Source organism: Corythoichthys intestinalis, chromosome 1, assembly GCF_030265065.1.
Source record: "Corythoichthys intestinalis isolate RoL2023-P3 chromosome 1, ASM3026506v1, whole genome shotgun sequence".
NCBI classification, from domain to species: domain Eukaryota; kingdom Metazoa; phylum Chordata; class Actinopteri; order Syngnathiformes; family Syngnathidae; genus Corythoichthys; species Corythoichthys intestinalis.
This window is the reverse complement of record NC_080395.1, coordinates 29,282,526-29,305,123: the sequence shown is the minus strand read 5'-3', so window position 1 is coordinate 29,305,123 and position 22,598 is coordinate 29,282,526. Positions and strand designations below refer to the sequence as shown.

Below are 22,598 nucleotides of genomic sequence, written 5' to 3'. Positions count from 1 at the left end.
GCTCCCACCTCCAAAAAAGTCTTTTTAGGGGGTGATTAAAATATAATTTAGCAAATTTAGTTATGTTTTTGACTGCATAGCGAAAACAAAATTGTACTTCGCGAAGAAATCCCACTTAACGGTGTGGAGTACATAGAAAGAGAAGAGAACTCCAGCCTAAATTAAAGCTGGGCAGGTCTTGGAAGCTCACATCACAAACCGAATGAGACGCCACAAGAGCGGACACATCGAATGCGCGTCCACCTCCCAGAAAGACGGATGAATGAACACCCACTGAAGTATGCGCTTCAAATTTTTTTCTCGATATTTTTCTCTTGTCTGGCACGAGAACGGGTTCACTTGTAACACTTTTTTGGGCTGATGACTTTGTTTGCCGACAGCTGGCTCCGCATCGGGGCTCGCCGACTGCGGCTTGCCCGTCAAAAGGAGCGCTGCTTTGAGGCTTCACCAGCTCACTTGTCCCGCTGAGCACATGGTGCAGGAAAAATGACGTCTACTGTCACTATCGTCGCTTGCGTGCTCGCTTTAATCTACGGTAAGAACTAATGTTTTCAATAGTTATTTAATCTACGGTAAGAACTAATGTTTTCAATAGTTATTTGCGTAGGGACTTAACTGATTTGTTTCAATGGTTACAAAAGAAGATTTTTATTATCGCAATAACTTGAACAAAAGTACAACTGTACAATTTACTATTGTAGGTTACTATCCTAATGACGTTGCCCAAAAGTGTTTAAAAAAAAAAAAAAAAGATCAATATATAGTTCTATACTGGTAACATTTTAAATTGCAGTTTTCCCAACCTTTCATGAACCAAGGTAGTTACCCCCAAGGGCGTATGTTTGCATAGGGAAGGTAGGGACATAACACAACCAACTTTTCAGGGTGCTCAAATTGCCCCATCAACTTTTAAGCAACCTTATTTGCATTATACGATGAGTTCAGTTACATAAGGAATTTAGATTGTCTTCCCATATGTTGTAAGGATAGAATAGTATAGACCTTACTATTATTAAGTGAATTATTTTCATTATGTTCAGACTTACATTCATCCCTTTTCACCTGCTGAATGTGCCGGTGTTCTGCCAAAATCTCCTACATCGGCGAAATTAGTCGAATTTGACACCCAAAGTACTACCGTACGCTCTAAACTTGTTTTGTTTAGATGCATACAGGAATGATGTACAAAAAAAATACCTACAGAAAATACTTAAATGTAGTTATATCAAATAATATACGTGACTAATGTGGTCAACTGCTTCAAAGCTAACACAAAAAACACAATGGTTAAAAGTATGAGAGGGTAATACATGCGAAAAGTATCTTTGAGGCAATGAAAAGGTTCTAAATAATTAAATAAAAACAAAAATAGTGAGTACTCGCCGCTTCTAACCGATGTGCGCATGCGTGTGGATGCATGCGCAAGCGTGCTGAACATTGTGTAGGACGTTTCGCCGCGTAGTAAGGAATGGCCGAACACCGGTCCTTTTGTTCTCTCCCTCAAACGCACGTTTGATTGATGACTTGACCCCACCCGCTCCCTCCTGCCACCCAGACGCACATGAACACTCACACAACCCCGACAGATTAATGCTGACAACATGCCGCCTTCTCCGCCCACTTCGAAAAGGAAGGATATTAGACTTTTTTTTCCGGCCAGCAGCAGCCACAGTAAGTAATATAAAAAGACGTCTGTGCTGTGGAGGTGTGGGAAACACCACTAATTTTGCGACTCAAAGTCTGACCTGCATCAGAGTTAGCATAATATTAAACTGTGTGAACTTGCTAACCAGCAAAACTACTGCGGTCAGGCCAGCCTCCACAAGGAACAGCGAAGTCAAGTGGCAGTGGCTTCAAAATGCAAGTCCCTTATTAAAAAAAAAAAAAAAAATGGGAGCTATCCAAGAATGGGCCCACTTCAAGGGGACACTAACATGAACATGAACTGACATGAAAAAAAAAAAATCTGTGAAATGAAATCACACATCAGAATTTCATGAGAGTAGTTTGGTTCAAGTCTTTGGGTAGGCTAATATCATCAAATGTAGATCGGTCCTTGGATATCTGATTTTTTTTTTCATTAATTTTTCCCCAAAATTACTTTAAATTACAATAATTTAGTGTGCGTCTAGGGGTGGTTCAGTGTCCCCCAGAAGTGGACCCATTCTTGGATAGATCGTCCCTTTTTTAATAAAGGGACTTGCACTTCAAAATGTTTCTTTAGCAAGTTTTGAAAACAAAGGTTTGAATCGAACGTTGTATCACCTGAACCAATGCACATGAAAGTTAGTATAAGTCAATACAGATTTATTTTGCATTGATCATTTAGCCTATTAATAAATTAGGTTCATATTCATGAGAAATGTAGCCCTGATCCCATTTCATGAATCTGTTTGGTCTTATTAATGTCCTGTCCCTGACAAAAAAAATCTACATGCAGTTTATGCTGCCTAACCTACGTCCTTGGTTACCCCCCACAAATAATATAATCCAACTAACAAACAAAAAATGTGGATAGAGGTCAATTACCGTAATTTTCGGACTATAAGACGCTACTTTTTCCCTCATTTTGAATCTTGCGACTTATACTCCAGTGCGGCTTATTTGCCGATTTATTTGTGAATAGGAAATGCTTTATTGACAGTGGCTTCATAAAACTGTCATAAGATAGTCATATTTATGGAATGACACTGTCATTCGTGAATGCTTATGACAGATGTCATTTAAGTGTTATATGGCAAATTATGTCACTAGCTTCATTTATGTCCAGCTCGGATCTTTTACATCCATTCAGAAGTGAGATAATTTGCTAGATTACACTAAATGACATCTGTTATAAGCATTCATTAATGCTTTTGACAGTGCCATGTCATAATCATGATTGTATTATGACAGTCTTACTGCAATACTGTCAAATAAATCATTACCAAACACCATAACTAGCAATTAATGAAACAACTGGAACAGTAACTGAAGAAATAATTAACAAAGAACATGAACTTTGATTGGTAATTTACATCTGTAGCGCTGCAATGTATGCTAGGAGGCATCGTGGATGACAACAGTGTTGACAGCTGGTGGCGGCAGAGGTTGACTCTCTCCCCCAAGGGAGCAATAATGGCCAAATGAAGCTTCTTGAAACAATAAAGCATTGCAGCCAATTGGTTCAAAGCTTCATGGTGGTTCATTTGGTCCTATGATGCTGCTTATGATGTCGCTGTCAAATAAATTGTAACCGGTTAATATCTTTTGGTATAAATATCCCATAATACACTGAGGAGAGCTGCGGCTTATAGTCCAGTGCTGCTTATCTATGAAAACATGTTGTTTTCGTGTCAAATGTGGTGGGTGGCGGCTTATAGTCAGGTGCGCCTTATAGTCTAAAAATTGAGGTATGTATCTTTTGCCAGCAGTGGCGTCTCCAGAAATCTTTCATTGAGGTGGCCATATTGAGCCACTTAAAACCTTGGGGTGGCACACCAAAGCTAAAAGCCATAATTTCAGGTTTTTATTATGTTGTTGCAGTAAAATGCACAGAAGAAAACTATCAGAAAGACTTAACGGGATCCACGGATAGAAAGATTTGTAGTTCTTAAAAGATAAACTTTATTACGAGTTAAAATAATTTGATATAAAAACCTCTCTTGATGTTTTCGTTTTTATACAATGTGTAAAATTAGTTTAACTAGTAGGTCGCCATTGTTGTTGACGTCGCAGGGCGGTGACGTCACATGGTTACGCTGCCCGGCTTCCAAAGTATGACTCTAGCGACATAAACATGTCAACCCTTTCAATTTGAACCCAAGAGGAACATTAATGAGCATGACAGCACTGACGATTTTTCACAAAATGAACAGGGAAAGCAAAATGAACAGGAAAGACAGGATGAGACGTGACGAGAGTAGGAAAAAAAACTGTTCCGCCAAAACGAATTTAACACCCAAAAGTACTACCATGCACTTTCAGCTTGTTTTGTTTAGATGCATACAGACAGAAAACAATAAAGATGCCTTAAGAAAATTCTACAACGTAGTAATATCAAATAAGGGTGGTTTAAATATGCTACTACGTGACCAATGTGGTCAACAGTTCAACAATCTGCCTTATGTCAGACCGAGACGACAAGGTGGACTCAGTTGCGGAGTTTCGGGCAAAAAACTTTTATTTTGAAAACAGAGGTTCTTCCGCTCAAAAATAAGGTTACAAACACAAAGCACTCCAAAAGGGAGATGAGGCAAAAACAACTGTTCTTATCAGGTATATTTTTGCTCTGCACTTTAGCACTGACATGACTTCATGCTGCTGTGGAATCTTTTTTGTACTTATGTCTAATACTGTGTCAATGTTTACACTTGGTACTTAAGGGTATTTATTATATGGGTTTTGCACTTTACCAACTTAGTTGTATGGATGCTCCAAACAAAGTTTCGTTGTGCTTTTTGCAACAATGACAATAAATATTCTGAATCTGAATCTGAACATAAAGCGCTCCAGATGGAGGAAAAAGTCAAGCTGGCTAGGATCAAAAGTTACAAAAACAAAGCGCTCCAAATGGAGGATAATGCACAGAATAACTATGATACAGTAGGTATGGCGAGGGGCTGACGTGACTGACCTTAGACAAGACAATGACAAGGACAAGACAATGGAAACTAAGGCTATATATATACACAGGGGGTAATGGGGAACAGGTGGAAACAATAGGTGATTAGGTGACCAGAGGAAGGGCAAGTACGCAGACATGAGGAGGGTGAAGGCCTTCAAAATAAAACAGGAAATGACATGACATGACACTTTAAAGCTACCAAAAGAAAGCACTATGCTTAGAAGTATGAGAGGGAAACACATGCAAAAAGTATTTTGAAGCAATGAAAAGGTAATTAAAGACTCAATTAAAACACAAATAGTAAGTACTCGCCGCTTTTAACCGATGAGCGCATGTGTTGGACGTCCCACCGCGTAGAAGGAATTTTAGTAACCCAGTAGTGTTCGTCGAGCGGTATTGACAATCTACGTCATCAACCCGAGCGGCCATAATACATGGCGCCCTCCGTAGGTCAAAACATGTACTAAATATTATAGACTTTTAAATCAATGGTAATATTTTATGTGTTTCTAATAACATATTTTAGTAAACGAGAACAATTGTGCCTTATTGGAGACTACAGGTCTTTAAGTCCGAGGTTCCCTTTAAGGGCACGCCTACTGATATACTTGGGTGTATTGTGTTTTATTTAATGTTACTAATGATTAAATGTACATAGTCGATAACAGTCTATTCAACATTTTGAGTTCCACAGCTAATACAATCGAAATTATACCGGCGAGTGGGGTGGCCAGTGGTGTGGCTAACAAATTTTTAGGGGGGCCGTGGCCACCCCTGGCCACCCCCTGGTGGCTCCATTGTTTGCCAGTTTGTGATTTAACATTTTATTATCATTAATATCGTTAGCTCCAGCACCACCGTGACTCTCGTGAGGATAAGTGGCTCGGAATACGAAATAAAAGAAATTATCATTATCATTTATTTATTGTTATGCCTCTTACTATGTATATGTCCTGGGCATAACTATATGAACAAAATTATGTTAGAGTAAATAAAACATTTTCAGATCAATTAAGTGAATTTGAATGCTTTTAAGACCCTGGAACCTGATAATGACTCATAGTATGAAAAGGAACTCTTTAATCTTCCTTTTATTACATACAACCTGCTGTACTTTCAAATAGATTATGTCCAAAACAATGAAATAAGTTTTGGCAAACTTGTACAATATTTTTGCTGCAAAAAATGTCAGGTTTTCCACTTTTCCTAAAAACCAAACTTTTAGCATTGCTTTGCATTGTTTGTTTTCTTGAAAGTAATCAGTGAGGCAGCTAGGCGAAGCTAACTGGATAAATTCAGTCATCATAGTTCGAAATGAAGGGAAAACATTTTTATTACTGTACATGACTGTTCTCTGAACTTTTTTAATAATATGTTGAATGTGAAGTTGGTAAAACAGGTTTAATATGTGAAACACTTTTATCACTGTTAATATCCACTATCATCTCAGTACTAATCCTTAGGAGGGCCACGGGGGTGCTGGAGCCTATACCAGCTGAAAATGGGCTGGAGGCCTTATGCAACCTAAACTGGTTGGCTAACAAATCGCAGGGCACAAATAGACAAACAACCATTAACACTGAAATCCACAGCTATGGACAATTTAGCGTGTTTAATGAACCTTTCGCACGACCTTATAATGTGCACATGGGTGCATGCCAACAAGTTATTAACATGCCTGACCACACTTTCCATCATCCCTATTACATATAAAATACAAATACAATACACCAGAAATGTGCACAGCGGGAAAAATTGAAAGTTTGGGAGGGTTTTGCCAGTTACCTTGTTTGACTGCTACCCCCTGAGGCCTTTGACAACACACCATCTGCTAACCAAAGCAGCAGGGGTGTCAGTGGGAGGTACACAGTCATGGTGGGCATCTCTGCCAGAATCAGAAGGCTCAGATACAGGCGCATGCATGGAGCCATTAGACAGACGGTGGTGTTTGGCCCGCTAATGACTTGTCTCAACAACAAAAAAGCCATTACAAACTTCGGTAGCGGAATAACACTGAGATCGTTGGTGCGTCAAGTCATATTTTCTATTCAAAAGGTCACACTTGACAACTTTCTCAAGTTCTCAGCAGTAGCAAATCGAGTACTTAAACATAACCCTCCAATGAAAGAGTTTGTCAGTAAGTTAATTAATACACAACAGGCATCATTTATCAAGCACCCTTGAGAAAAGCCGCCTTGAGAAAAACACACGACACATATGGATGAAAAGTAAACATTTGGGGGACGTCAACTCAATTCTACAACATATTTTGGGTATTTTTCTGTTGCTCAATGTACAATTTATGTTAAACCATGATTGTACAGTGGGGCAAATAGGTATTTAGTCAACCACTAATTGTGCATGTTCTCCCAATTGAATATATTAGAGAGGCCTGTAATTGTCAACATGGGTAAACCTCAACCATGAGAGACAGAATGTGGAAAAAAAAACAGAAAATCACAGTTTGATTTTGAAAAATTTATTTGCAAATCATGGTGGAAAATAAGTATTTGGTCAATACCAAAAGTTCATCTCAATTCGTTGTTATGTACCCTTTGTTGGCAATAACAGAGGTCAAATGTTTTCTGTAACTCTTCACAAGCTTTTCACACACTGTTGCTGGTATTTTGGCCCATTCCTCCATGCAAATCTCCTCTAGAGCAGTGATGTTTTTGGGCTGTCGTTGGACAACACAGACTTTCAACTCCCTCCACAGATTTTCTATGGGGTTGAGATCTGGAGACTGGCGAGGCCACTCCAGGACCTTGAAATGCTTCTTACAAAGCCACTCCTTTTGTTGCCCTGGCTGTGTGATGCAATTCAGTATTTTTTCTCCTCCAAACACGAGAACCTGTGTTTCTACCACAAAGTTCTATTTTGGTTTCATCTGACCATAACACATTCTCCCAGTCCTCTTCTGGATCATCCAAATGCTCTCTAGCGAACCGCAGACGGGCGTGGACGTGTACTGGCTTCAGCAGGGGCACATGCCTGGCAGTGCAGGATTTGAGTCCCTGGCGGCGCATTGTGTTACTGATAGTAGCCTTTGTTACTGTGGTCCCAGCTCTCTGTAGGTCATTCACTAGGTCCCCCCGTGTGGTTCTGGGATTTTTGCTCACCGTTCTTCATTTTGACGCCACGGCGTGAGATCTTGCATGGAGCCCCAGATTGAGGGAGATTATCAGTGGTTTTGTATGTCTTCCATTTTCTAATAATTGCTCCCACAGTTGATTTCTTTACACCAAGCGTTTTACCTATTTCAGATTCAGTCTTCCCAGCCTTGCGCAGGTCTACAATTTTGTCTCTGGTGTCTTCGACAGCTCTTTGTCTTGGCCATAGTGGAGTTTGGAGTGTGACTGACTGAATTTGTGGACAGGTGTCTTTTATACCAATAATGAGTTAAAACAGGTGCCATTAATACAGGTAATGAGTGGAGCCTCGTTAGACCTCATTTGAAGAAGTTAGACCTATTTGACACCCAGAAATCTTGCTTGTTTTTAGGTGACAAATACTTATTTTCCACTCTAATTTGGCAATAAATTCTCAGAAAATCAAACAATGTGATATTCTGTTTTTTTTCCACATTCTGTCTCTCATGGTAGAGTTTTACCCATGTTGACAATTACAGGCCTCTCTAATCTTTTGAAGTAGGAGAACTTGCACAATTGGTGGATGACTAAATACTTATTTGCCCCACTGTATAGGCTGTGGCGGTGCCGATTCAGAGGAGCGCCTCATCAACTGGCTGCTTGGCGAACATCGATACAATCCGCTGATCCGGCCCGCAGTCAACCGGACTGAGAGGGTTACAGTGAAGCTTCAAGTGTCTCTGGCGCAGCTCATCAGTGTAGTACGTATTGGATAGTATAGTGCAAAATGTAAATAGACAGAAGCTGTTAATGTCTTTATTTTTGTTACTCTTATCATTTCTAGAATGAAAGGGAACAGATCATGACGACAAATGTGTGGCTCACTCAGGTAAATACAATGAACAACCACTAACTTGAATTAATCCGTGTCCATTCTTACGCTTTGAAATGGAGACAACTGCTTTTACAATTTACACACCATGGGTATTCACCGGTAATGAGACCTGTCAATTGAAAGGTCTGATTTACTCCTTATCCATTGCAGCACTGGGTGGATTACAGATTGTCGTGGGACCCTGCCACATACGAAGGAATTGACAAGCTGCGTATCCCCTCCAGACACGTCTGGCTGCCAGATATCGTTCTCTATAACAAGTTAGTAGCACTTAAAATAGGCTCAGAGTTAAAAAAAAAACCCTGTGAACTGTACTTTATCATATGGCATTTGTTGTTGTTGTTGCTGAACCTTTGAGTGGTTTAAAGCCCAAGTTTCTTTATCTGAGGAACATGCCCAATTAATATCAGTCAGTTCCTTACCAAAGTTATGACACAGGATCTGGATTTGGTTATTTCTTTGTCTTTCTATAGTGCTGACGGGACCTACGAGGTGACAGTCTTCACCAATGTCATCGTGCTCTCCAATGGTAGCATTCACTGGCTCCCACCTGCCATCTACAAGAGTGCTTGCAAGATCGAGGTCAAGCATTTCCCATTTGACCAACAAAACTGCACCCTGAAGTTTCGCTCATGGACCTACGACCATACTGAGATTGACCTGATTTTGAGAACAGAAGTGGCCAGCATGGATGACTTCACTCCCAGTGGCGAGTGGGACATCCTGGCGCTACCCGGCCGGAGGACTGTCAACCCACTGGATGCCACCTACGTGGATGTCACATATGACTTCATCATCAAAAGAAAGCCCCTTTTCTACACTATCAACCTGATCATTCCGTGTGTAATGATTACCTCATTGGCCATCCTGGTCTTCTACTTGCCTTCGGACTGCGGCGAGAAAATGACCCTGTGCATTTCCGTTCTGTTGGCCCTCACAGTATTCCTGCTCCTGATCTCCAAGATCGTGCCGCCAACTTCCCTGGATGTGCCGCTGATCGGCAAGTACCTTATGTTCACCATGGTACTGGTGACCTTCTCCATTATCACAAGTGTGTGTGTGCTCAATGTCCATCACCGATCCCCCAGCACTCACACCATGCCCTCCTGGGTCAAAATAATTTTTCTGGTCAAACTACCTGCGTTGTTGTTCATGAGACGCCCTAACGATAACAGTGTGCGTCAGAGAATGCAACAACAGCGGTGCCTTCGATCAGGGGGGACAATTCTGGGGTTGGGTTACCCCATGACATCCAAAGCTGGTTATCCGAAGATGTCATCTGCCTTGCTGCCTTCAGACTCTGACTTCTGCACTCCTGGACTAAGTACAATCCCTCCACTGGGATTTCATCACTCCAATAGAAAGGCTGATTCACAGTCCACAGACTTCCTTCCTGGTGGGTTTGCTTGCCCACAGGACCTCCATTCTAGAAGCCATTCTGACTTGGCTACCGACGTCCACGAGGCAGTGAATGGGGTGCGCTATGTTGCGGAGCACATGATGGCAGATGATGATGATCAAAGTGTATGTATCAGGCTTTTGGTGATTGTGTCTCTCTTGTAAAGTTTCTTGAATTATCTAAGCCAGGGGTCCCCAACGTTTTTTGCAGCACGGACTGGTGTGATTTGGGTCTTTTTTCACGGACCGGTGTTTCTGTCAAATTTTGCACCCTTATAAAATTTTGCTCCGAAAGCTTTTGTGGCTGTTGCACTCTCAATGTTATCCAACTAAAAAACTATTTACATCATAAACATACATGTGCTACACGAAAATGGCGTGAATTGATGCTTAACGACACGGCGAAGTCGTTAAATAAGAGAGCTGCGAGCAGTTGTTGTGTCCAGCTATCATGGCGAACGTACGTTAATATTCCTTTCTTTAAAGAAAGTTTGTAGTGTTTACTTTGGAATCGCTGCATTCGCGGTCATTTTTAACGTTACGCGCATGCCAAATTTGTCAGAACACCGGCAATGTGTGGCAGAAAAATACAGCAAATATAAAGTAACAGGGTTGTTCCGATCATGTTTTTTTGCTCCCGATCCGATCCCGATCGTTTTAGTTTGAGTATCTGCTGATCCCGATATTTCCCGATCCGATTGCTTTTTTTTGGTCCTTATTCAATTCCAATCATTCCCGATAATTTTTCCCGATCATACACGTTTTTGGCAATGCATTAAGAAAAAACTCGGACAAATATACACATTCAACATACGACATAAGTATTGTATTTGTTTATTCTGACAATAAATCCTCAAGATGACATTTACATTATTAACCTTCTTTCTGTGAGAGGGATCTACGGATAGAAAGACTTGTAACTCTTAAAGGATAAATGTGACTTTGAATATTGTGACTAAATATTGCCATCTAGTGTATTTGTTGAGCTTTCAGTAAATGATACTGCAGCCATTTAACTTCTGCCCAAATGCATGATGGGAAGTGCAACCACGACTGCGTGTAGGGGCACCAATTGATATATTTTCTCTGCGTTGGGAAGGAACATAGGGTGTTAAGAATATGATCAACTACTACCTTTCTTCCCCACATTGCTTCCCACGTTATTTTTAATTGCCGAGAGAGGTAATGTAAGGCTTAAGCCATATAAAAAATGGCTCCAAAGGCTGTCAAAATTCTCTCTACTCATTATATGCTGCCTTTTAGCGCTATCTATAGGTAAAACGGCGTCTTTAAAGATTGAACATGACAATGCGTGAGTGGGTCGTGCAGCGCATGCGTTAATTGCTAAACGTGTTTAATTAAAAAAAATGAATTGCCGCTGTTAACGCAATAATTTTGATAGCCCTACTTTAAGCCAAAACTACTCTGGATGAGTGTAAGACATTTTGTCTGTAACGTTAAACACAATTAGAGAACGATTTAAGTAAAAAAAAAATATATATTAAAAAAAGGCATGTCCGATATTTTTTCTGCCGATTCCGATACTTTGAAAATGACGTGATCGGACCCGATCGATCGGGACATCTTTATAAAATAACATTTGTTTGTAGCCCCGTCGTGTTAATTGCAGGGAAAATACAACTCACCCACTGAATCGGTGGGAGGCCTGAGCTTGTTTCGTTGCGACGAGATGGTCCTGAGATGGGAGAGTGAGAGAAGCCCACTTCACAAAGATATGATGTTGGAAATTGTTGCACAGTTTGCAGTGCTCTGCTAGCGATGTCAGGATGTTCCGAAATGACTTTAATCCAGAACCTCGGTAGAGTTGTTGTCTCAAATGTACGTTTAAGGTCGCCGTGATTTGCGATCTCTACAAGCTGATATTCCTGTTGCACAGACATGCTCGAATCACTCGGTTTATTCACATACTGGTCACGAATCCATTCCTTCGCAGTTCGTGGGTCTTTAGTGATTGGGAAGTAGCATCGATTTTGTTTTCTTCGAGGTTGTAGGCTCATCTTCTGGCTCGTCAGGTTCCCTTTTCCCCGTAAAAAATCTGTCCAAAGACGTCTGTATTTCAGTCATTCTTGTGTGGAGGCTAATTATTTCCGGGAACAAATGTGATGGGCAACGACCTACGTCATACGTTATTATCGAGGCCAAGTGCACATAGATATACTAAACAAGATGTACTGCTAACAGTCCAATCAATGCATTTCTATGACGACCTCCTATCCTGTAGTTGTATATCTAGAGTAGACAGGGATATTGGTGTGTTAAGCAGCACAGGCCAAAGTCAATCGGCCGGAATGCGGGCGTTAATAAATTATTTATTATTTCTGTGCGGACCGGTACCAAATGTGCCGCGGACCGGTACCCGGTCGTTGGGGACCCCTGATCTAAGCCATTTCATGTGCTGCGGAAAATATGTTTTATTTCTTGCCATACGTGATGCTATCAGCATAACAAAATGTTGACTCCGGTACAGTGTTGTTTTTGGCCGCCATTCTAATTTTACACTTAGTCTTTTGGACGAAAATACTTATTAGTCTTAGTCATATTTTAGTCATTTAACAATGTTTTCGTCTTCGTCTAGTTTTAGTCAATGAAAACTCAGAGAAATTTCGTCTACTTTTAGTCGATAATTCTCAAAATGTTTTTGTCTATAAATTTCAAAAGTTTTAGTCCATGAATAAATAAATAAATAAATATAAGGTTTCCAACAATTTTGAATGAACATGACAGATGATTACATAACTGTAGAGTCTACAAGGACATCACCATTTTCATGATGATAATACACACTTGGCAGGAAAACAGCACATTATCTGCAATTAATTAAACTCCGATGGATGACATGAACTGTATGTAAAATGTTTTCCAAGAGTTTAAGAAGACACAGAGTCACCATGCTAAATGCTAATGCTAACACGAACGCCATGTTAACGTGAAAACTATGCTAACACTAATAATTAGTTTAATGTGTGATGATCACTCAACACAGACCTTTAAAGGCTAAATCAACATGACATATCCAGCCAAGATAAGAAAGTTAAACTTACCAAGCGGCACCTGACACATATGTTTCACAACATAAGCCTGGAATGGGCCCAGACTTATTCACCGGCCGTTGAGTAAGTTTTTGTGTGTGTGGGGCGGGGCTAGGCGCAGCACGTCTCATGAGTGACACGACCAAACAGCGTTCTAACTACACACAGAGGTGTAGCAAGGGTCCCCGGGGGCCCCAGGCAACATGGCGCCCTTCTGAGTCACGTTACACACATACATACTCGCGCAGTATAATGAACACAAAGGTGGGGGGGTGCAAGTGTGCGCTGGGTGCACGTGCAGTCATCTTGGCCATAAAAGTGGCGAAAACTAAACACTTTACACTGACTCATATGCGCACCTTACACCTATTCTCGTTCCCAGAATATGCAGCACTTGTCACGTAGGACAATAACAGGACTGGTTGCTTTGGGAACGTACGCATACCCAAGGAACCTTGATAAAAGGAGTATTAAAATTGCTAATAAAATCATTTAGGATTATTTTAGATGCATATATGTGGTATTTTTCTTGTAGAGTATTCGACGAGGAATACGATAGACCCATTAATAGACTTTTTTGGAAAAATCACAATTTCTTTAAGTGGTCACATGAATAATGAGGTGGCCTGTGAAAATCAACGTAAAACAACTTGGCAAGGACTTTCCAGCGAGTACTTGGTGAGTCACTCTTTAAACAATCATGTGGTATTATTAGCTGATTGGACTTTCTTAAACATGTATAATCTATGTGACGTGGTTGGGACTGATAGCAGAATCGTTAGATAATCTGCCAAATGATTCCATGGAATTGAAACACTCCCTACACTTGTCGCTGCGACAGTGCAGTAAAGCTGCGTGTGCTAAATCTGTTGGCCCTCTGGGGGCCCCTGCTGGCTGGGGGTCCTAGGCAGTTGCCTGGTTTGCCTAATGGGACGCGAAGCCTCTGACTACACATACAATAAGAAAATATCACACATTGTGAATTTATGACTGAAACTATGGCAAATTTCCATCTTGCTCTCGTATTGACAGACGACAACTGGCATCCTTCTCGTTATGTTTTAGTCTCCCAAGACACGTTTTCCGCACCTCATCGTGATGTCATCGTCATTAAAAAAATTGCTCGTTGACGAAATATTTTCGTTATCGTCATCGTTGATGAAAACAACACTGCTCCGGTAGCACGATATCCTCGAAATTGCCACAAAAGCATAACAACTGAAATCGGCTAAAGGCATCATACATACTGCTGTAAACACACTGCGACACATGACGACAAGTTTTGTACACATAACTAGTACTTCTCTGACGTGTTTTAGTCACGTAAAAGTCGCATTTGTTTTTGCAATATGAAGCGCTGCACACAAAAAAAAAAAAAAAAATGGAATTAATAAAATATCTTAAATTGGGCCACACGCAGTGTGAACAAAACCTATGTGACCAGTCAGAAGCCAGAAGTAATTCATTGGTGATGAATCAATAAGCCAAGGGGAGGCAACTATTGAACAACAACCACTTCCAAAAACAACCAAAGAAAAATGAGCACAAGGGTCATGAGCAGGGCAGCTTTATGGGTACCATATAACTGATGATCCAGTCTGTATGATTTATGGTGTCCTCCTATTAGGCAACCAGTTTGAAATCCATCTCACAATTTCATCATTAAACACTCACCCCTCAGATAGATTCTCGTTTATGGTTGCAGGTGATAGAAGACTGGAAGTATGTGGCCATGGTGGTGGATCGCATGTTCCTATGGATCTTTGTCATCGTGTGCGTGGTGGGCACCCTAGGCCTGTTCCTCCAGCCCCTCTTCCAGAGTCAGGTGGTCCAACAACACCAGCAGCCGACATCTGAAATGCCTCGCATTTGATCAGCACATTGTTTGAACATCGGTTAGCTAAGAAGGCAAATCTGTAGGACAACAGCTATTAATTACTAATTTGTACGGTTCATTTAATTTGCTCTAGCATCACAATGTGTTCCTTTTGTTATGAAGTAGTAGGTCACATGTAGGCATGTGCCGGTATGCGATTCTGACGGTATGATAACCTTAAGCAAAAATATCACGGTATTGCAACTACAGCTCTAAAATGTGTTACTTTGAGATATCTGGGTTTGAAAAAACTTTTTTTTCCCATTGACCAGGATTTTTATTTTTCAAAACATATTAGCTAATTGGAACATAAGTATAATGTTACGTTAAAACCAATAAAAAAATAAATAAAATCTGAAATATTTTAAATGAAATTAAAATTTCCATATAAAGCACGTGTGTATGACTCGTATCATGTTTACATTATACACACACTCTTTTTCTCAATACAGACAGTTGCCAGAGAGAAAAAAAAACACGTTTTACCAGTGGTAGACACACTAAACACGCTGCAGTTAACTCTCGTAGCTGGTGGGAAACGTTCATGACAGTGTTTACTGACCTTTAATTACGTGTAGATGCAAAATCATATTGGAGGTATTGCCTGCTCGGCAGCAGTCCTCCGCAAACATGTTTTACATGTCGGTTGGCCCTCCTCCTCTAAGCCGTGGCTGGCTGTAACTTTTCTGTTGCCAAAGTATTACCATACCAGCGATTTCGTTTTCTTCAATGGGAGGGGGGGTGCAGGAGTTTCATCTCCTCCAGCCATTGTGTCGCACAGCTGACTCACTGACACTGAGCAACAACTGGTGGGGGAGGGTTGAGCCTTGCAGCAGCAAGCAAGAGATTTCTCCCTGCATTTTTGGGACATAAAAAAGGCTAATACCGTAGGGACGGTATGATGGAAAATTTTTGCCGTTTGGAAACCGTGACGTTTTCATACCACGGTATACCTTGAAACCGGGAATTGGCACATGTCTAGTCACACGGTGGTATTACAGTATAGCCATCAGAAAGATGCTGTAACATCAGTTTCTATTGAACTGTATGAACAAAAAAATGTAAACAAAGTGTTAAACGCTCCATTTTTTTTCTTTTCATCAAATAGTGACCTCTACTTTAAACTTTGTCACTAATTCAAACGGCCGCACCTACTGATTTGTCTGTAGGCTAATTGTCTTATGGGCAAAAAAAAAAAAAAAAAAAAAAAAAATATATATATATATATATATATATATATATATATATATATATAGTTTTTTTTTTTTTTTTTTTTAAATGATCATGAAATATTGTGATGTGATATTATATAAATGTGTTTGTACAAATAAAGGCTTCCCACTAGTAACAGTGTTACTTTTTTTTTTTTTTTTTTAATTATGTGTGTCTAAGCCTCTTTCACATACCCCTAAACACTGTTAAAATTCCAGAATTCAAAATGGGCCGGCCTTGTATGTGAAAGCAATTTCCCTGGTTGACTGACACGGAGATTACGCTGACATTTAACAGGTCACGTCTTGTTATAATGTCCGAGACTTTCTCTGGACGAGGTGTATTTCAAAGCAAGCGTTAAATTCCCGGGTCACAGCACGATAGCTGATGATGTAAATATCATGGCGGGCCGATTGTCACTTCCTCTTTCTTCGTAGTAAGACGAAAAGTGGGAAACAAACATCGCAATTACCAACATTGCAAGCTGGAGATAGCTAAATTAAACTGAACACATAACGGAATTAAACTGCTACTGGATCGTAGAGCCGAGGAAGAGAGTCCATCGTCCATCTTTGGAAATGTGTTATTTTATTGCCGATGTCAGGGTCCGCAACTGTGGAAACAAGGTTGTAACTCAAAGCAGAAAACAACGGAGGGAAGCGTTCAAGGGTTTATTAAATACAAACAAAAATACACACGATCGCTCAAAAGGGGTAATAACAAAATGGGTATGTGACAGTAGTTCGACGGGAATCCATAAAACTAATGTAAGCGGTAGGCAGAGAGCCGATAAGACAAAAAAAAAACAAATACACTCAAATACCAGCACAACGTAGGGGATTTCAAAAGTAGGGCGGCAGACGAACAAGCTAGTAAATGGACGAAATTTGAGAGTACAAGGTGTCGAATGGCGCCCAGGGAGTTAAATATCTCGGCACCCTTCTCTTGGATCGCTTGGGAATAAATACAGTCTTGGTGAGCTTAAATTGGCTGCAGTTATGACGTACGGAATGCTCCCACAACCGGCTCTGTAACAAAACACGATTTGACCAACATTGTGACAGCCGATGCCAACAAAAAATGACGTAATGTTAAAAAAATCGTGCCAGCAGCCCTTCCCGCACAGAGAGCACCAGTGGAGAACATGGTACAAGTCTGTGAAAGTGTCCAACCTGCGTCATATCTCTACATGCGTGAAAGCAATGATACGTGTAAATCCCGCGCCACCTTACACGGGAATTTACCGGGATATGTTGGTGAAAGGGGCTCTAATGTTATTTGATTCTTCTTTGATGCAAAAAAATGTTATAGTGCCTATGACAGCAAAAAGCATGTTTATGTCATATTTCATGCGGTATTTTATGTTCCTGAATGAAATGCACTGCTTGTATGTGTGTGAAAGCGATCCATACCTATTTATTCAATATTTTGAATCCCGCACCATGAAAATGAGTCTGGATTAAGGAAGAAGGCGAATGTGACATCAGCGGTAGAGATCATCTTCACTATACAGTCATTACTATAGTATGCAGAAGGGCAGCGGATTCAACTGATTTTGCGGATTAATATATTATTTTTCGCATCACGCCAGCCCAGTGTGCTGCAGGCTTTTGTTGCTGCACCAGGGAGATGCGTGTGAGCCATTTTGGGTTTCAGAAAGATCCTGTTCACCACAAAGAATGGGCAAAACAAGTGTTTTATATTATGTCAAATACTGGGATCATGGAACAGGTTTTAATAAGGAAGTGGCTTGCCTTTTCTGGGTGACTGAAAAGGTGGGAGTGGCCGCCTCCCTCGGGCGACGGCTTGTCTCACAAGATGGTGGCCGGCTGTTGAGCACCCGTGCTCAGGCGGCCACGTGCTCTACTCTGCGATTCTCGATTGTGTAGAGACTTCACCCCTCTCGGCCCTCTTCATGTGCCCGCCGGAAGAGCACTATCCTCAGCTTGGGGTGGGTAAGCCACGCGCTCTGACATCGGCCGGTTTGTCCACTGAGAACGCGCCATTTTCAGCATTGATTCCCCAGCTGCGTCCCCGGCGACGAGCACTCATGCCGGGGCCACAGCAGCGGAACGACTAGCTGAAACTTACTCGCCGCCGGGGGCTGGCCGATCGGTGAAGGCTATCAGCCCCTCCGCTATGTGTGACATGAGTCAGGGTAGTTTTGTGTGATTTTACGTTTTTGAAAGGCGAGGAAGAGACTTGGAAGAGCCACTCGGTTCGGATTAGCATATAGCATAGCTCTCACACTCTCTGTTTACACTCTTTCCTTGTCTCCGAGTCCCTGCTGGGAAATGACAAGAGCCGGACTAATTTCGGTGGCATAAAATACCGTTCGAGAGGTTTAAGAAGTCGGCAGTTTTGACCATGATGCAGTAATTTAGCCCTGTCATTATGAATAAATCAATTTTTAATATTTCGTATTCCATTTAGCACAAGACTGTTATTTGTCATGACCATACAATTTAATTTAGCAATCGGGGAAAAACACTCAGATAAATACTAATACTCATTTCTCGTCATCTGCGCTTTGCCAAATAGTTGTATATAATTGAATCGTCTCAAAATATGATTTCCCTTTCAATAATAATGCTATTTAAGATTTTTTTATGGTGTCACAAGCACTTTAAACTCTATCCTCTCCGTTGTCCCTTTATTATCATTAGCTGCTATTGACAGTGCTAGACATCCAATCCATTTTGGACTAGCACTGTCAATGTGTTTAAAAATACATGTAATTCTTCTAACTACCACAACACATACTCTGACAACTACACAAATACCTGAGCTGGCAGTGAATGAGTAAATAAAACAAGCTTCTCTGTTCGCAGCACTGCTGTTAGTGCAAGCAGTGCATGCCAGCGAAGACTCACTTTGAGCTCAGGAAGCAGCAAAAAAAAAATCTTAACTGGCCAATAAACTCGAATGAATCAATAAAATCAATTTATCGTCAAGCCCTGTTCGGAAGTGATCTTTTAACACTGGCCCTACAATAGTCTGGTAGTTCAAATCCAGCGTACACACATACACACAACACATTCACTGCTCATTAAATGATGCTGAGTGTGCTCATTAAGAGATTCTGCAGACTGGCACCCATTTTGCTAAAGCCCCATCACGAAATAGCAATCAGCCTCTATGTTAACTACTCTATGTTAACCACTTAATCCCAATTTCTGTGTATGTGTGTGTGTCATTAGCTGCTATGGTGCGAAGCCTTTTATTAAACGCTTTAATAGACAGTGACTTTTAAATTAGCTTTTTAAAAATATTATGTACTGTATGTTGCATGTGTATAATCTGTATCTTCCATGTGATCGATAATACAAAACGGACACGTTTAGCTGAGACCAAACAAAACATACACAACCTTCCAGTCCTCACAAAGCATTTATAGGATGGAGCAATATTTTCTAAAGGGTCCGGCGTCAGCATTGGAGCTTCCGTATGGCAGCTCCCTGTTTTATGCCAGTGGACACCTCTCTAAATTTATCTAACTGACTGCTCGTTCGTCTGACTGAAGGACACTGTGGAAAATCATTCTGGCAGGAGGAAAAGTGAAGCATTAGTTCAGGGAAACAAGAGAGAGAAAAACACAATAACAGACATATTTTTTGAAAGAATCCTCACAAAACTTTGACAGGGTAAATTCAAAACCACATTGCTTTCATTGTCTGTATCTTATCTGCTTAAGAGTTGCTGGCTATTAGCTTCAAGTGTCACTCGCATTTATGTATGTAAAACATTTTTAAAGGGTTGTTTTTAATATGTTAGACTTACACTCTCCCTTCTTGTATCTCTTGTACAAAATCGTCTTAACACAGAGGTGTCAAATTCAAGGACAGTGGGCCACATTTGGCCCACTACACCATTTTGTGTGGCCCGCGGAAGTAAATTATCTGGATTTACTTCATTTTTCTAGCCAAAATATAATATTATTTCCCTGTTTGTCACTTGAGGTGTCACGGTTGTGGGTGGTAAGCACATCTGCCTCACAGTTCTGAAATCCTGTGTTCAATCCCTAGCCTTCCTGTGTGGAGTTTGCATTTTCTCCCTGTGCTTGCATGAGTTTTCTCCGGCTTCTCCAGTTCCCTCACACATCCCCAAAAAATGCATAGTCGGGTGGTTGAACACTCTAAGGGGCAGTTTACATGGCGACTCTGCGACACAAAGAGGCAATGACTGAGTTGCGGACTCGCCTCGCGTGCATATGGTGTCGGCGAAGACGAAAAATTCTGAATCCTGCCTCCAAAGTGGAAGAATCCGATTGCGGGGGGTTGAGGGGGGCTTCCTCGGCATGCATATCAAAGGCTCCTGCGGCACGAGACCGCGTCGTTAACGTCAGCACTAGTACACGTCACATTGGGCGTGCGGAGCGGTGCTAATAAACATTAAAAACAGCAAATATGGCGGAATGTCGGCTTTAATTTACTGTTTTAACAATATTTTTAAATTAAATATGTTGAACGTTTCAATTTTTGTGCCTTTTTGAACAAGATAAAAATGACATTGCTTCGAGTGGGCGGGCATATTTTTTTTCCGGGCTGAGGGAGCTTGGTGGGGTCAAAGTGCATCATTCTCTGTCGCCCAGTATATCTACACTGCCCCCTAGGGCCTGGCATGAATACTACATCGTTTTCTTGCGGAATCGCGACATTGTTCAAATGGAGACGCAAATGCAAATGCAAATTGGACATTTTTCGTATTCTCGGAGAGTCACCATGTAAACGGCCCCTAAATTGTTACAAGGTATGAGTGTGTTCGTGAATGGTTGTTTCTCTTCTTTTATCCTGTGATTGGCTGGCAAAACATTCAGGATATACACTACCCAGTTAGCTGGTTTAGGCTCTAGGAACCCCACGATCCTCTTGAGAATAAACTGCACAGATGAATGAGTTTGTCACTTTTAAGGCATAGCGAAAGCATTTTCCACAAAATACAGAATCACACTGCTGGCTAAAGTTGAGCATATGTGCTTTAAATGCTGCCTTTAATTGAAGAAGTTATATACAGTTGTATGAAAAAGTATTTGAACCTTTTGGAATTCCCCACATTTTTGCATTTCTTCTGAAACCATTCTGAAGTTGATTTACTTCTGTGTTTTGGATCGTCTTGTTGCAGCATCCATCTGCTTTTTAACTTCAACTGTCTGAAAGACGGCCTCAGGTTGTCCTGAAAAACATCCTGATAAACCTTTGGAATTCAGTTTTCCATGAATGATTGCAAGTTGTCCAGGCTATGAGGGAGCAAAACAGCCCCAAATCATGATGCTCCCTCTACCATGCTTCATGGCGTGGATGCGGTGTTGATGTTGGTGAGCTGCAGCAGGGGCTTCCTCCGTTGAGTCCTCCCATGAATACCATTCTTGGCCACTCTTTTGCATACAGTTGATGTGTGCACATAGATATTGGCCTGTGCCAGTGATTTCTGTAAGTCTTTAGCAAACACTCTAGAGTTCTTTTTAACCTCTGTGAGTATTCTGCGCTGAACTTTTGGCATCATCTTTGGTGGACGGCCACTCCTTGGGAGAGAAGCAACAGTGCCAAACTCTCTCCATTTGTAAACAACTTTTCTGATTGTCGAGTGATGAAACTCCAGACTTTGAGAGATGATTTTGTATCCTTTCCCAGCTTTATAGAAACCAACAATCCTTGATCGCAGATCTTCAGACAGCTCTTTTGACCGAGCCATGATGTACATCAGACAATGCTTCTCATCAAGACATATCTTACGAGGTGTGTGTTTTATAGTGGGCAGGGCAGCTTTAAACCAATCATCAGTGATTGGGCACACACCTGACTTAAATTGTTTGGTAAAAGTTGGTTTCAATTGCTCTTTAAGTCTCCTTAGGCAGAGGATTCACTTACTTATATTTCCCCCTTATGTCATTGTTTGCATGCTATTCACATTAAAATATGAAAACCTATAAATGTTTAGGTGGTTTTAGTTCAAGCGAACACTATGTTTTTTCATCTGTGTGATTTTGACAAAGATCATATCACATTTGAAGGTGATTTTATGCAGCAATGTGAGAAATTCCAAAAGGTTCAGATGCTTTTTTTTCATACCACTGCAAATGGAATTAAGTTAAACAAGTGGACAATTTTTAGTATTTTGAAATTGTTTTTTGAAAATGTTGCTCTGACTACCATGTTTCCTCAAATTGTGTTTTGGCTAGGTTCAAAACCGCAGGTCTTAAAGCACAAATCCAATTTTTTCGTGTTTTTCCGACTCGGGTGAGGCATTAAATTGACGGTCTGAATGTGACAAGACGCATAGAAGTGAACCACTTCAAATCCGATCTGGGTCACTTTCATATATGGTTTAAATCCGATCTGGGCCACATTTTTCCAGAATGTGGTGGGGGTCTCAACTCTCCCAAATCGGAATTCATGCAGCCAATTACGTCACCAAAGAGAAGGAGCAGCAGGCAGGACAGCAGCGATGTAGCTGTGCATTAGCGTTAGCACCT

The 22,598-nt window shown here is 40.9% G+C and overlaps 1 protein-coding gene across 2 annotated transcripts; it reads left to right on the top strand.

Annotated features, from left to right (window-relative positions):
* Window positions 1–205: 205 nt before the first annotated feature.
* On the top strand, window positions 206–16,055 carry chrnb4 (cholinergic receptor, nicotinic, beta 4 (neuronal)). Of its 2 annotated transcripts, XM_057852483.1 has the most exons (7): window positions 206–278; window positions 381–535; window positions 8,311–8,456; window positions 8,540–8,584; window positions 8,741–8,850; window positions 9,064–10,114; window positions 14,744–16,055. In XM_057852483.1, exons 2-7 carry the CDS (start codon window positions 487–489, stop codon window positions 14,909–14,911), a joined length of 1,569 nt encoding a protein of 522 aa, XP_057708466.1. In that variant the 5' UTR covers window positions 206–278; window positions 381–486; the 3' UTR covers window positions 14,912–16,055. The 2 variants fall into 2 exon arrangements, with proteins under 2 accessions (XP_057708466.1, XP_057708456.1); XM_057852473.1 differs by having other exon boundaries at window positions 217–535.
* The last annotated feature ends 6,543 nt before the right edge of the window (window positions 16,056–22,598 follow it).